Source organism: Seriola aureovittata, chromosome 22 (genome assembly GCF_021018895.1).
Source record: "Seriola aureovittata isolate HTS-2021-v1 ecotype China chromosome 22, ASM2101889v1, whole genome shotgun sequence".
Classification (NCBI taxonomy): domain Eukaryota; kingdom Metazoa; phylum Chordata; class Actinopteri; order Carangiformes; family Carangidae; genus Seriola; species Seriola aureovittata.
Window position 1 is genome coordinate 11,357,649 of NC_079385.1, and position 16,106 is coordinate 11,373,754.

General features: G+C 40.8%; 1 protein-coding gene across 1 annotated transcript; it reads left to right on the forward strand.

Moving 5' to 3' along the window:
* Positions 1-1,573: 1,573 nt before the first annotated feature.
* On the forward strand, positions 1,574-13,534 carry pkp2 (plakophilin 2). The gene is made up of 13 exons (XM_056367023.1): positions 1,574-1,895; positions 3,681-3,751; positions 4,886-5,511; positions 5,595-5,733; positions 6,078-6,285; positions 6,421-6,598; positions 7,924-8,041; positions 8,394-8,555; positions 10,143-10,319; positions 11,042-11,195; positions 11,343-11,535; positions 11,721-11,808; positions 12,677-13,534. The coding sequence occupies exons 1-13, from the start codon at positions 1,703-1,705 to the stop codon at positions 12,743-12,745; spliced, it is 2,376 nt and encodes a 791-aa protein (XP_056222998.1). The 5' UTR covers positions 1,574-1,702; the 3' UTR covers positions 12,746-13,534.
* Positions 13,535-16,106: the final 2,572 nt, after the last annotated feature.

Genomic DNA, 16,106 nt, shown 5'->3' on the forward strand with positions numbered 1-16,106 from the left:
TGTATGAGCCATATAACTCTTAATTAATAATGATTCAGAGGCTTTATTTTGGGAAGCAGCAATAGGCTACGACAGGAAAGGATAATGAGAGGTCCAGCGGATGATGACCCATTAGAAAACCTTTGAAGGTTTAGTGTATTAATAGATTTGGAGTTATGGCCAGATTAACCTGCTATTATATGGCCCTGCGGTAAAAATGTGGGCCATTTCTCACCCACACCCTCCAATCTCAGCAGGGATTAACCTCTGTAATGTTATACATTTATTAGCCGATGTTTTTGGGTTAGACACTTTGCCCAGTATCAAATGACGGGGGCCATAAAACTACATTTTGACTCTGGGACCAGATTCAAGACCAGTTTAACCCTGAAGCCCTTATATTTACACAAATCCAGGTTTGTTTGGAAGTACCTGAATATATTGTAATATCTTAACAATAGAAGATAATGACAAAGAAGTTGGTCTTTGTTCTCATCTGGGAATCAAACAGGCTGGGCAGCCGCCTGTAGCGCAGTGTCAACAGCAACAAAGAGCCATTGTGGAGACTTATTGCCAAATAAAAACAGACTCCATCATAAATGTCTGATAGTGATTAGAGGTAAAATTCATGGCTATAAAAGTTGCTCAAATTACACTTCACAACTTGTATAAAGTTCCTCTCCCTGGAAATTCACTGGCGTTGCAATTGGCAGCAGTTTCTCCTCACAACTCAAGCCAAGAGAGCTGTGCTGTGGTCCAGTGTGGGAAACTGATCAAACAGAGAACGATCCACTCTCAAAGATGTCTTTTGCATACTCATCACTATGTGGGGTCACCGAAGTAATTGATACATAAGTCAGTATCAGTAGATAATATTTGGTATGTTTATGAACAAAATAATAATAAGGGGTTGGAGAAGTATTCAGACGGATCCTATACTTAAGTAAATGTAGTAATACAGTTTAATAATACTCCAATACAGGTCAATATTGTGCTATCACAATTTTAGTTAAGTAAAAGTACAAAAGTTAATAACAAATTGTACTGTAAATGTAGGCCTAGTAAATGTGTAAACATTTTGTTCTACCTGATCAATGTGGAGCTAGTTTTAAAGCAATAATTTAACATTTTGACTCTTACATCTGTCCATTTAATATAGTAAGGCTGGAGTTAGCAGCTGCTTAGCATAGGTCAGCAGAAAGGTCTGGAAGAAACAGATAGCTTGGTCCTGTCAAACGGTAACAAGAGGCACTTCCAAAGTTTAGTAATTAACAGGTAAAATCTTGTTTGTATAATTGTTTCATCCACTGAAAAAATCAAAGTGTGTAAAAACTGCTATTTTATAGTTAAAGCTATAGTTAAACTACAGTTAGTGGAGTTTGTACACTAGTCCCCCCTTAAAATGCAGTGTGGTAAAGTGCAACAGTCGTAGAAAGTGAAAACAGTTAAATAACGTGGACTATGCAGTAGTACTTCAGCAAATATACTTATACATTCCACACAGGTTGTACCAGCGACACCTGACACCTCAGGTGCGTCGCCTCTAGCCCCGCCCTCCGCATTGGCAGTACGTCGGTCGACCCACCTGAGAGATCTGAGGGACAACAAAGCAGGACTACACATTCACACAGGAACAGCACCTGTCCAGCTTAATGAAGCGACCGGCCTGAACTCGCAAGGGATTTTTTTTTTTCTTCTTCTTTTTTTTGTGGATCTGTCCACAATGGAAGAGGTGTTTTTTAAATCAGCGTTACCTGCTCTGGACTCTTTCGTGCTGGATGACACCAGTCTGGCTCTGCCGGCCGAGCCGACTGCAAGATCCTCGGCGAAACATGATTCAAACGACCGGAGTCTGCGTGTTCATCAGCAAGTTCAGCTCACTCTGGCGCGGAAGGCGAGGAGGACTGTGTCAAATGGTAAAATGTTTTTAAGTTTTCTTCTATGACTGTGATCAACGTGTGGCTCGACACAGATTACACAACACCTCACGAGAGGCTCTCAGATAGTTTACACAGGTATCCTCAACAAGATGAACATTCATAATGGTTTATACTGTGGGTGGTAGACTCTGGAGACCAAGGGCATTCAGTTGCCCCCCTCCCACTATTCATATTGACAACAAAGGATAATTATCTCTCTTAGATTACATCAGTTTTTTAAAGTTATCTTGTGAACCACTGTGTTAGACAATTGAACCTCACTATTAAACAATAATTCCCAGCATTTTATGGCTTTAAATGAAGCATCGTCTGCTTTCAACCCTTCCTCACCCTTCAACCCATCCTTGAATATGTTTATAAGTTGTGAGCAGCTTAATCAAAGGGGGAATTTCTATAATAAAACCTCTCATATTTTTTAATTTCAGCTGTTTATAGGCCTGAAGACAGGAAACAATGTAGTGTTTTACATACAAAGATTATAGAAAAATCACGGGGAAATTTATCTGAATTTGAGTAGCAGAACAATGTTTGTCTTCTGTTCTGTGACTTTAATTATCTTGTGACCACCCTTGGGGGTCTTGATCCTCAGGTTGGGAGCACTGCCCCAGGCCTCCTGTTAGACTGCCAGTTAGAGGCCGTTGCTATCCAGAGGATATGCTTTGTGTTTTAAGTGTAGCCTGCTGGAAGTCTACTATCATTTAGGGTTAATACAGGCATTTTTCTGTGACAGCAATGCATGCTACGTAGTAGTTTACTTGCCCGACAGGTTCCTGCAGTTTCATATATTTGCCTTAAGGCTGCTGGACGTGACGGCTGACAGAGCTCCAGTTTGTTATTTCACCCACTTCCCAGCTTTTCAGGAGGTTAGGCCCTTATTCCTGGGAATCGGTGGATGCGGATGAGTCATCTATATGAACTCCAGTCAGTCATCAACCAAAAACTAATTATGTTTTCACGTCTGCATTGACTCGGTGAAAGATCTTGTCACTGCTATTTAATCAGCCTGTGATATGAATTTGCATAAGATGATTTAGCACGTTGGCCTAAGAGTCTGACTGACGAGTTTATTTTAAAAGAGGATTCCTTGAGTGACAGATAAAATTCCTGAGCTAAAGAAAGTGTGTGAGATACTTTAGACCACATGCTTTTATCCACCTAAGACTAACCAGTGACAAGAACAGTAATATAATGAATACTGCATTTTTTTTTAAATTAGAAAAAGTAATAATCACATATTTAATATGGCCGCGAACTAATGTTTATCTTTATTATCAGTTAATCTGCCACGTGTTTGCTTCATAAATTGATTAATAGTATGGTTATAAAAGGTCAGAAAATAGAAAATAGTTCCAGCGCTACATAACAATATACTCATGTTACACTTATTCTAAATTACCTAGTATGGTCCCGTTGTTATTTGATATCCTGTAATGCTAAACTGAGGGAATGTAATGTCCAGAAATAGTTAAAGGAATGAATAATCATTTCTGTTGGGCCTTTGGGGAGATTTACTTTATATTGTACATATGAGAAATGTATGTCAATTAAATCAATTAATGATAAACATAAACAATATAGACAAAACTTAAAGTATGTGTTTGATCTTTTTTAAACCTCACTTGTGTTTTCCTCCTCTCGTCCTCGTCCACTCCGGCAGCACCCACAGTGTAAACGTTTGTGCTTAGTGTTAGTGTTGACATGCATTTAGGTGATTACAGTGTGAAACTGTACTCTAACAAAAACCTCTTCCACTTGTTTCAGGAGGTTTCCATTTACAGAAACACACAACAAATAGCTTTGATGCTATAGATGGACTTTTACCAAACATGAAGGTAAGGGACCTCTTTCATCACTCATGCATCCACAAACACACAAAGTGATGCAGTGACATTTATCATCTTCTTCCTCCTGTGTAACTTAAAGGTTCCTCTCTCATTTTTCCTGCTAAAACCGATCTGATCTGATCTTTGGAGGCGCTCTAGTTCCTGCAGCCAGTTCAACATATGAGTTTTGTACCTGCACTGACTCTAAGAGGCTTATCACGAGTTACCACAATTTGAATGTAGTCAAATGGTCTGCAGCTGCTTTACGTTCATAGTCTCCTGATATCAAACAAATCTTTCCGTTCTTACTTTTGCTTGACATCATGATTTATGACCTTTCACCGGTAGCTGCTGTTACATACACACGTTTTTTTCATTTCAACATTTTGGAAACAACTGTTCACCCGGGATGTGATTCAGTACGTTCTGGTATTTACATGCAACGACGCATTTAATCGGGTCAGCTGTGTGACATGCACGAAAGTGATGAATATGTCACGCATTCGTCCTCCTCAACGGCTCTCTCTGGCACGTTAGCACAGTAGGTCAACTAGTAGCTGATGAGAGAATAACAGAAGAAGCTTTTTGCTCTTGATGACTGAAGATTAAAGGAAAAGTATAAACATTTGTGTTTTATTTTGAAACTCCATTTTAATTATCTAACTAACAACAGTTATTTATTGCTGTATCCAGTTATATTTTTGACTTGGCTCATAACATTTTACTACATTTGGTAGGTTGGTTGGTGCCAGGATCCAATATAGATGTAACTAAAAGCACTTACTGTTTATCTTTAAAGAAGAAGGGTTGTCCACGGCAATTTACATAAAAAAACTACATCATAATCTTATTATATAATATACATTTTCTGATACCACACAGTGTAAGAGATTGTTTTGTATACAGGCTCTGAATTATAAATACATAAATACATTGGGACTGAATGGGCCTCCACAGACTTTAATTTATTATATAACTCAAAATAACTCCATTCAGCATCATAAAGACCTTTTACACAGTTACATTTGGACTCTTAAGCTCTGTAAATTTAAAGTCCTTCCAGAGAAAATTGAAAGTGAGAATCGCAGAATAAATAGGTCACAGTGTATTAAAGTGCAGATTGGGTTTTGTTTTTTTTCACAGATGAATGGCTGGGCCGTCAACAACCAGTCTCTTTCAAGCAGCCGTGTGCAGAGACCGTCCAGGAGGGTGGAAGTGTCCCCACCTCCGAGCCCAGAATTACCTCGCAGCCGCTTCAATTATAGCACCTACCGCTTTGGGACGTGCACCCTCCCGGGACCCAGTCACTCACACAGGGCGGGCCCTCTGCTGGACCACTCATCCGGGTTGGATTCATTTCGGCGCTACGCCTTCTCAGAAGCGCCACGTGTCACGCGGCCGCTTTCATCCACACCTACACACGGGAGCTTCCACCACAGGTCACTGAGACAGACGGCGGGGCAGCAGTCTGTGTTTGCACATGCAGCATTTCAGGAAAGTGGTCAATATGGCTCTCCCTGGATCCATAACCAAACTGTGGTCAAACAGGAGGTACCCACCGTGCAGGGAAGAAGCGGTGATATGGTGCTTGGTGCTGTTCAGCCCGACGAAGGGCTGTCATGGTTCTCTCAGGTCAGGAGGGAAGGCCAGAGGCCCCGCAGACTGAATTCATACCCGGCCTCCGTCAGCAGCATGGTGGTGGACATGGGAGGGCAGATGGAGGTGGAACTCCCCATCCAGCAGATACCGGCACAGACCGCCATGACACCGTAAGATCATGAGTATGATCCTGGCCATGAACAGTATTCTTGACTGTACGTTCTCTCATTAACGTCTTGTCTTCTTCACGCAGGAAGTCGGAGAACAAGCCTCCGGAGATGACGCTGGAGAGGGCCGTGAACCTGTTGACCCAGGATAACGAGGAGACGCTGATCTGTGCGGCCAGCCACATACAGAATCAATGTTTCAACAGCGCAGATGCTAAAAAGATGGTATGTTTAATCACATGCAGTGTATGGGATCATTTTACAGTATTTGAAAATAGAATTTGTCAGCAATCAATAACACTTTGTTTTTTGTACCTTTCTGTTTGAGCAGTTTATATTCCAATATCTGTCCTAGTTTTCCAAAATTCGGAATGTAATTTTTAGGAGAACATGCTAAGAGGATGTCAAACTACTACCTACTACTACTACTACTTAGGTTCAGTCAGGGAGGGTGTGTTGTTAAATAACGTGGCCAGGGTAAATCAAATAACAATTTTCTGAATGTCTTGGCTTACATACACTATGTCACGTCTGCGTCTGTCAGTCAGTAGTGCGCTCTTGTTTTCCAGGTGTACTATCTCCGTGGAATTGGAAAGCTCCTGCAGCTCCTCCAAAGCGACAATGAGGAGGTGCAACGTGTCGCCGCTGGGGCGCTGCGTAATGTCGTTTACCAGAGCAGCGAGAACAAGATGGAGGTGAAGGAAAGCGGTGGCTTGATCACCATTTTAGGTGCACTGAAGAGCAGCCGCGATACTGAGACCAGACGACAACTTACTGGTCAGTTTTTTTTTTTTTTTTTGACTTCGCTACATAAATCGGAGCTCATGTGTTTAAAACCAAAACCATATCATGTCTACTTTTGAAAAAAATGTCTTTGCAAAATAATAAAGTAGATTTCCATCTAACTCGTAGGTCTGTTGTGGAACCTCTCCTCTCATGACATTTTGAAGGAGCGTCTCACCAGAGAAGCCTTACCCGTCCTCACCCAGTCAGTCATCGTGCCCAGCTCAGGCATTTCTGAAGGCGAGAACCCAAAGGACGAGCTCCTCGCTGATGCTGATGTTTTCCACTATGCTACAGGCTGCCTGCGGTAGGCTTCTTCGCCCGCTTTGAAACTAGACACTCAGACTGGAGTGAACAGACACCACTACTGGTGTCAGCTGATCAGCTCATACCAAACTAAAAACACCTTTTCATCCGCATGGCTTGAAAGCAAATGAACAACTTTGACTGTATGTTTGCACATATGGAGAAACCGATGGAGGAAGCGAGACCATGCTCGGTCAAGGTGCAGCATAAGGCAATACTTTTATGATATTACAAAGGGCGAGATTTGACAGTTGGCAGAGCTACAGTCATACACATACACGTCAGCCTCTGCCAAGCTGAGTTATGAGTAAACAGTCGCTGAACATGGTATAAACCGATATCACCAGTCTGGATTGTACTCTGATGAGAAGCAGGAAGCACCGTCTTCACTTTATTGGAAGGAACCTTTGCTCTTTTAGACTTATGATGAAAAAAACTTTATTGAGTTTGTGCCAACAAGGAAAGACAAGCGGAATAAAAAAAACAAAAAGCGAGTAGGCAACATAATGATTGATTAAAGAAAATATCCAGTTTCTCATGTTCTGGTTTAGTCATCACAGACAGTCAGAAATACCTGTTTGTTGCTTGTGATAGGAGTCAGTTGATTGACTACTGGCTTCACCATCAAATTGCTGCTTTCTCATTAAGCCTCGTCAGCAAATTTGATTGTGTTAAATGGCAATTTATCTGTTGTGGGTCCAGAGATTATGTATCGTCTTGTCGGTTTCTACTTGGAGGCGTTCTTGTGCGGTCGCGTATCGTCTCTCTGTTTACAAAGAAGGAGATATCAGACGTGGCGCTCCCCTGGCAACTATAGCCGGATGAAAGAGTCAAAGGCTGAATTATTCATGGATTTCTCTCTTCTCTCCGCTCGGCTGAACTGAAATCACTCAGTCCTCGCCGGCCCAGCGTTATCAAGTTCTCCTTATCGTGTTCTCAAACCCCTTTTGAGCTCCCCTGTGGATGGGAAAAATTATGAGTTCCTCTCATTATATTTCATCAAAGAAGCTGTTGTGTGGAGTTAGAATGATAATTGTTGTATTTATTTATATTTTTTTCCCAAGGGAAGTTGGATTACATAAAAAAAAAAGGTTGTGGTAATCCGTGAAATAATTTGTCATGATTGCAGATGGTTTTCGAACAGCCCGAGATGAACATGTTTTTTTTTTTAATTTTGTTTTTTTTGGCTTATTACAATGTGGGAATTTGTTGTCATGAGCTCTGCTGACTGTACTAATATGGTTGAGTGACACTGAGAACTGCTTATCTGATTAACACACACAAATGTCACATTACCTTGAATGTTCTGACTGTTCCTGTTCCCAGAAATCTGAGCTCTGCTGGTCCAGATGGCAGGAAAGCAATGAGAGATTGTGAGAATCTCATCGACGCTCTGGTCTACTACATCCGGAGAACCACAGCTGACCATAAAACAGATGACAAGGTGAAATGAAAACGACGAGCATCCCAGAGATAACATTCGTCTTCACGGTCGCTTCAGACTGCTCTAAAGTGCTACTTGTTACAGTATAAGATATTTTGTGATGCGATGCACACTGTATCTGATCCATACTTTTCCTGTTCTGTAGTGCATGTCCAGTCATTCCAATAAATCCTGTTGCTTCAAAAAAAGGCACAATCCAATTCCAAACATAAATAGTTCTTGTACACTTGGGTCTAAATTGTAAAGCAAAACTCACTGGACTAAACTCAGTGTGTTGTATCTATGCACATGATTAAACAACATGCCATACTGTATATGATTTATTTATCCCATATGTATATTTGCTCTGAAGTCCACAGAGAACTGCGTCTGCATCCTGCACAACCTGTCTTATCAGATAGAGGCAGAGCTGCCGAAGAAGTACATGCAAGATCTAAGAGAATCTCGGCAAAACCTGTCTCCCAAGCCAAAGACCGTCAGCTGCTTTCCTGACCGCAGTGCCAAGATCACAGAGGTAATCCCTTCACACAATAATCCACACTGACAATACAAAAGATGTGGTGTAATATTTAACAGGAAATTCTTTGAAAACTGTGGAATTGCTGCAGGTTTAATCACCTGTAAAACTGCTTTTTTTTAAGGTAATAGTATTTATTTTTCATTATTTGCATGAAGGGAAACATCCAAGCAAATACATACATGACATGTTGCATTCCAGCTTCGTCAGGTACGTCTGTGCCACCTGCTCTTCATATTTTTATCAGAACAATGACTCCTATCCAATGACTACATGTGATACGAAAGGTGTCGCCTGCAGTCACAAGACAGCAGAGAATTAGCAGTAACCCTTTAGCTTTAAAAGTCATTGTTGTATCAGTGGACAGGCAAAAATGAGCAACTAGCTAAAGAGCACAGTGGAGCATTTTGCAGCTGAAGAGCCAGTTATTTCCCTTAGGAGTCTGTTGAGACTAAATCAGAGCTTAAAGGATGGTGAATGAATAATGGACTTCTGTCAGGTGATCAGACAGAAACACAACTCCAAATGAACGCTAATGTAGCTCCATGTGTAAATGAATTACAGTTTGCTAACACGTTCACTACAGCTATCTACTTTATTTTAATGAAGTTTTAAATGACCAGTTGTATGTGGACACTCAAACATTACACCACATGTTATAGCTGGACATCTCTCTCCAAAGCCATGGGCATTATCAGCTGATATATCAGCTTCCACTGTTGGAATCTGACAGCGGGGATTAGGGAGGCCGGCCTCTGATGTTAGCTGATAAGACTTATGACTCCCTTTGTACATTCAAACTCAACCCAAAGGTGCTAGATGTTTGAGTTCAGGTCGTGAAGGCCAGTCGAGCCCTTCCTCACCAAACCGTTGCTAAAAGGTTGTATGTTTGAAGCATTAAGATTTCCCTTACTCTAAGCAAGGTTTTTGCTAACTGAGATCCAGACACACACCTTCAACTATTATTTTACTCTGCGAGCTACTATGACTCACTCACAAGCTAACAGTCAAGTGTGGTTTTACACAACAGGCAGGGTGAGCTAGCCACCCCAGATCATATTTAAATATACACGCCTGGGTTCAACAAGATTCATCAAAAATATTTGAATGTTTTCCAGCAGGACAAAGGAGAGGGATTTTGATGTACTGATACTCATTTTTACATATGTATATTTAGCATGTAACAAGATAGATACAAAAATAGATGCAGGGATACAGGATTACAGTTAGGAGAAAGTATTTTAGTTAAATAATCCTCATATGTCATTGCATGCCCATTACTGTAAACAATCATCTGCATTGCAGCTACTCAGCTGCTGCAGTGTGAATTCTTTATAATTATGTGTTTCAAGTATGATGATGTTGCAAAATGGCATTGAAGCTCTGGTTAAGTACACTTAAAATTCCTACAGACACATACACACACACACACACACACACACACACACACACACACACACACACACACGATGAGAGCGAGACATCATTCATTGTTAACCTGCTGAGTTATAGCCGCCTCCTGTTGTCAGTATGAACCCAGTGAACCCATGTGGAAGCTGCAGCTCGTCACTTGTTTCTTCCCAGTGTCTGGAGCGACGGAGCCCTCTGCTGGAGGAGAAGGCTAACCCCCGTGGGATAGAGTGGCTATGGAGCGCCATCACTGTCCGCATGTACATGTCACTGATCGCCCGCAGTGCGCGCCACTACACCCAGGAGGCCGCCATCGGAGCTCTGCAGAACATCACAGCCGGGAACGGAGCGGTAAGACGGCACAGATGTTTCATAGAGAGAAGGAGCTGTTAGGGTTCTGTATATTAGTTCAAGGCATATTTGGATTTAATGCTTTAGTTGTGGGTCAGAGGTGGTACATAATTTAGATGACAAATAGTGTAGAATACTAGATGATACTGTAAGTTTGCATTAGTTAGACTGAAGCTGTTCTCTCAGGATTGTGGCAGGGATAATGAATTATCAGTTATTCCATCAGTTATTATGATAAATAATAATATTTTCAAAAATTCTCATTGCAAGTTTGCAGAATTCAAAGTGATGTCTTAAAATTGTTTGCTCTGTTCAAGCACCAAAATAATGGCTTTGTGTCTGTTTGATCTGTAGGGAATAGTTAAATACCAAAACTTATTTTTGCATGGTTTGAGTGTTTCTGCATATTCTGCTCTTGGTGGTGAGCAGAATTTCTTTCAGGGAAAGAAAAGTTTCAACTTTTATTTTACAACGCTGCACAATTCAGAAAAGGAGGCACTTCATTTGCATTTGAGAGTGCAGTCAGCTAATGTTTGAGATTTTTAATTGATAAATGACCTAAATGATTAATTAATTGATTGAATTTTCTGTGACTAATGAATTACTGGTAATCAAGTAATTATTTCACTTGTGCATGTGGATACAGATTGATTGTTTGAAAGGCATGGTGATAGCAATATATATGACACATGTTTTGAGTATTTTCTCTTGTGGTCTTGCAGGTGTCTGAAGCCATCGCTTTCACCATTGTTCAGCGGGAAAATGGTCTTCAGCAAGTCAAGAAGATGTTACAGGAGGGAGAGGGTGACGTGAAGAGGACAGCCATTTCTCTAATAAGAAACTTCTCTCGCTACCAGGAAGTGCACTCCGACATCGGTAGCTTTCCATTCGAACCACAAGATATTTTGTCATTTTGTTATTTTTCTCAAAGAATTTGAACCGCTAACTTGACCTTTTTTAATTTGCATTTTTAACACTTTAAATATATATGTATATCAATTTCTGTGTTTCTTCCTCCTGAAGTGAAGCAGGTGTTACCGGAGTTGGTGGAGATGCTGCCCAACGACGACACCGGCACCGACCTGCCGACGGAGGTGACGGTTTGTCTCTGTCACATCCTGATTAACCTGAGTCAGAGCGACTCGCAGCATGTCAGAGCCATCGTCAACCAGGGAGCCCTCCCAAAGGTCATCAACATCAGCAGCAAAGACAATGGGTTAGTCATCCTACCACTGTGGTATCTATGTTCCTCAGTTTACAGCAGGTACACCTCTCAGTTCAGAGAGATTTTGTCTAAAAGCAAAACACCTCTGGCCTCTAATATGCAGTTATATGTACCTATATTATATGTTCATACAATATGTATATAGGACAGAATAATTTCACCTCTCTGCGTCCTAGTTATGGACCAACCAGAGCGGGTCAGGCTGCGTGTGTTGTGCTGCACACCATGTGGAAACACAGAGATCTCCATGGTGCCTACAAGAAGGTGGGTTCTTATCCATGTAGTAAATTACAGTAACACACATGCTTTCCAAATGGATAATAGACAGTCATGTGGGTTTCCTCTGTCTAATTCATTGTCCTTGTTGTCTGCACATAATCAGCATAGCTGGAGACGTCTTACAGATGATGCTCGAAGCATGTTTCCATTCAGTCTGCATAGAATCTTGCAGCCTCTTCGATGTTAGAGTTTTTGCACACGAGCATCAGAAACTTTAATAAACATTTTTGTTTTTGCATGGACAGTACTGGTAAACGATTTGTTTTAGGTCTAGGAGATTTAGTTGGTTATTTTAGCTGACACAGTTAGCTGCCTGTCTTAGCATAGCATAGCTTAGCATAGCATAACATAACATAACATAACATCACATTGAGATATGTTGTGACTAGATTGGTGCCAGGTTGCGTTATAAGGTTGGATTTGACAAGTAGTATCTAAAGCATGGCTCTACTTGTTGATGTGTGTGTTAAAACACTAGATAGCATTGTTTGTTACACTAATGATGTACTGCTGTACAGGATATTTAGAAGGTAGAAATTCAGCAGATGTTTACTGTGACACATCTAACTCTTAGATTGTCTGTGGTTGTATTCGGACCATAGTGAGAAATTTCAAATCCATGAGCAGGACTGCGTCATAGCAACATTGAATTTATAAAACTGATTTCTCAGGTATTTAATTCACTAGTTTATCCACCTGGTAGCTGTGTGCATCACTGTCTGTCACAATAGCTTCTTTGAAACTACCACTGGGGGGCGTAAAACATTCAAATCTTACACATAGTAGCTCTGAGAATCTCTGCAGTACAACAAACATAATATCCAGACTCAACACTTCTGTTCTTCCTCGACAGTGTGGGTACAGGAAAGCTGATTTCATTAATGCAAGAACAACAAAGGCTGTGAACAGTGGACGAAACTGAGCCGAAGATCCTCCGTACCAAAGTCCAAGCTGCACATGTTAACAGTATCAGCACCTCACTGTCACAAGTCACTCAATCCACTGTTTTCCTGTCACAGAGGTTCCGTGTCACAGTTTGGTTTTTTTTCAATGCCACATACAAAACATTGTAAACTATGTCGTATTTCCCTTTAAAGTCTCATGAAAAAGCTTTAAAATGACAATTTCCTTCTGTGTTTGAACGTGTTGCTCTGACCCTGAAACATGGGCTTTGGTATTTTGGTAATTGTAGAAACAGCAAACGAGTGAGGTGTTGTGGTAAAATAGAGATAGATAGAAACTCAACAACATAAGGAGAACATTAGTGAAGAGCCCTTTTTCATTTCATGGGACCTTTTTATGGCACTTTTTAGTTTGTTCACATTCCTCATCAGATGCATCACATACTTCAGGCCGCTGCCTTTGTGCCTCTTGTTCAGAAAAACTGACAAATGAATGTAGAAACTTCTCCTGAAAATGTATCATCTCTCTAGCAATGGTAATGAATGAAACGAAAAGTATTCCTTTATGTTTGTCTGCTTTTTTATAGCGTTTTGTTTTGTTTTGAAGCACTTGAGTTAATTAAACAAAGAACCACAATGAAAAAAATATATGATGAACATCAGTCAAATTTTATTGGAAAATTGTTCATGTATGTATATAAATGTATTTTAAGACAGAATGACTTACTGTAACACATCAAGCTGATTCTGCCTTATTGAGTTGTTTCCCAAAATGAGTAAACTGTTTTGATTATTTTCCCTTTACACTACAGGTGGCTGTAGATTCATCTTTCTATTACCTGCCAAAAAGTTGAGTCATTGATTTAAAAAGAAAAAGCTTAGAACTGCCAAAGATCAATGAATATATAGTTCAGAGACCTTTTATGTTTGAAAACCTGACTTCAGCAGTGTTTGCTCAACATTGAACCATAATCAAACAGTTCTCTCAATCATTCGCAAGTAATGTGTGGAAGTCTATGCCAGTGGATGAGACTCAAACCTCATTCATTCATTCATTCCTCAGGCCCCCTCGGTGACTTTGAGGCGAGCTGCACTGCGGCACGCTCGAAGTGTTAGCCAGGGTGGGTGGGGGTGTGGGTGGGGGTGGGGGGCTGGCCCACGAGGCTGGGTGCCAGTTGACTTCACCTCTCCCAGACAAGGGGATTGGAAAAGAGAAAAAGGCAGAATGACACGAAAGACAGGTGAGCAGGTCCGGAGGTCACGGCTCTGAGGTGAAGAAACCCTGCACCTCTACTCAAAACTGAGGAGCCTTGGTGGTCTTCCTCCGACCCTTTTTTCGTTTAAACAGCCGAATTCCCCCAGAGATCCACTCTTGTCTAATGAAGCCGATCCCAACTGGGAAATCTACAAAAGCCTCCCTTGATTTCAGGCGGTGGCTGAATTCCCTAAATCAAATTAACAGTATCCCACAAAGTAATTACAGCTTTGTATCAGTGATTCTCCCTGTGTCTGCACATCCAGCCTCCACAAAAGCGGAGGATGTGTGCAAGCGGAAAGCACTTAGTCTCTGTCTGCAAGTACGCAGGACATGATGTAGCATGACATGACCTAAAATCAGTTTTGAGCTCTGATAGGAGACTCTTGCTGTTCTCTGGCTTCATGTCGAGCTGCTGCAGGACGTTTTTATTTGTCTCTTATGAGTGTGTCCATATGCAGTTGTATTGAAGAGTATGGCAAGATAGAAAATGCAAGGTAATACACAAATGACATGGAATAATTTGATGAATTCACTTTTCAGATTTAAGATGAAGTACCTTTTTTTTTTTTTTAATCATGCCAATATATAGGAAAAGTAGAGGTTTGTTGTTGTTAATATATCCTGCAGAGGGCAGTGGTGTAGCATTAGCATAACAGCTCATCAGTCACCTAAATGAAGAGCTGCCACAAGATTCGCTGTAAAGTTGTCCCCAAGTGGTGCTTTGTCCTCAAATAACATGTATTTTTCATATTCATAAACGCTCAATCCCACATATTCTAAGTGGTTTTGCTCTCAGATTAAACCCTAAGCCTTTCTATTTGAAGAACTAAACCCTGCACTTTTCCTCCTTTTCACTAATAATCTCTAATTCATCCACTTTGTGAACTATTTTGGTGACAAAGTCCACGATTTTCAAGCCTTTGGCTTTGGTGCAAGGAGAGAGAAAAGCTCTGAAGAAGCCAAATCCTTTTAACAACAGCCTTCTTGTCTCTCCACAGTTTATGCCGCTCTGAGAACTGGTCAGATTTATTATTATTTCACAAGGAGAGCCTCATTTTTTTATTTTCTTCATCACAAATAAGGTGACCAGACTTAAAGACAACCATCATGGAGATTAGCTGATAAGAAAAATGAAATGTTCACATTTGTAATTTTCCTTCAAAAGTACCCAAGATACGTTACTTTCCTGTCAATGTGAGGGATAAAATACTGTGAAGCCTGAAGAATGATATTTATAGGCCAACACAGAAATAACATACGTCCAAAACATCAAAAATAGCCGATGGTGACAGGTGTCGAGACACATGAGAATGGATTTGTTTACTACAGGAGCAGGGCGGTGAAGTGAGCCATACCAAGTTTGTCACATAATGACTGAACATGTTTGATACGCAGAAAGAAAGAAAGGATTCTTTCACAGATCAGCAGCAGTGGAAAACAGACTAAGAGAAAGCCAGTTTGACTCTTTTTTTTTTTTTTTTTTTTTTTTTACTTTACACTGAAGCCATTGTCAGGGGCGTCAGCACTCAGGGCAAATTGCTATCCACTGACATAATCACTCAAGAACATTTGGGATCTAAAATGAAGTAATTTTTTGCAGAACTTGGTCCAGCAGTTCACGGTTTCCCGCGGGCTACATGTGTCTTTACTCCTCTGATCTTTTGAGCATGTCTGGAATGAAGTACCACCCGGTAATGTCACAAACTCAGACACAGTGTGCGTTGGTGTTTTTAAGTCAGGACCAGATGGTTGTGAGCACAGAGGTCGCTGCACTTCACAGGTACCTGGCACTGCAACCCAAAGACGCAGCAGCTCAACAGACTGTGAGAAAGAGACGAAGAAAGTGCAGTGAAGTGTCTACTGAAGTTATGATTTATTGAAATTTAAATGTAGTTTGGTCTGACTATACAAACAATCTGGGTGACATTCTGGTCATACATTTTTATATTTGTTCTATGGATTATTTCCAAAACTGGCAAAGTGTGCTACACATTTTCTGTTCCTGTAACTTCCGTTTTGATAATGAGAAGCACCAGAAACCAATATGATTTTGATCAGAGGTGATTTGGAGGATGACAGCAAGACAAAAAACGAAAGAAAAAACGAAGAAATTGTTGTTTACA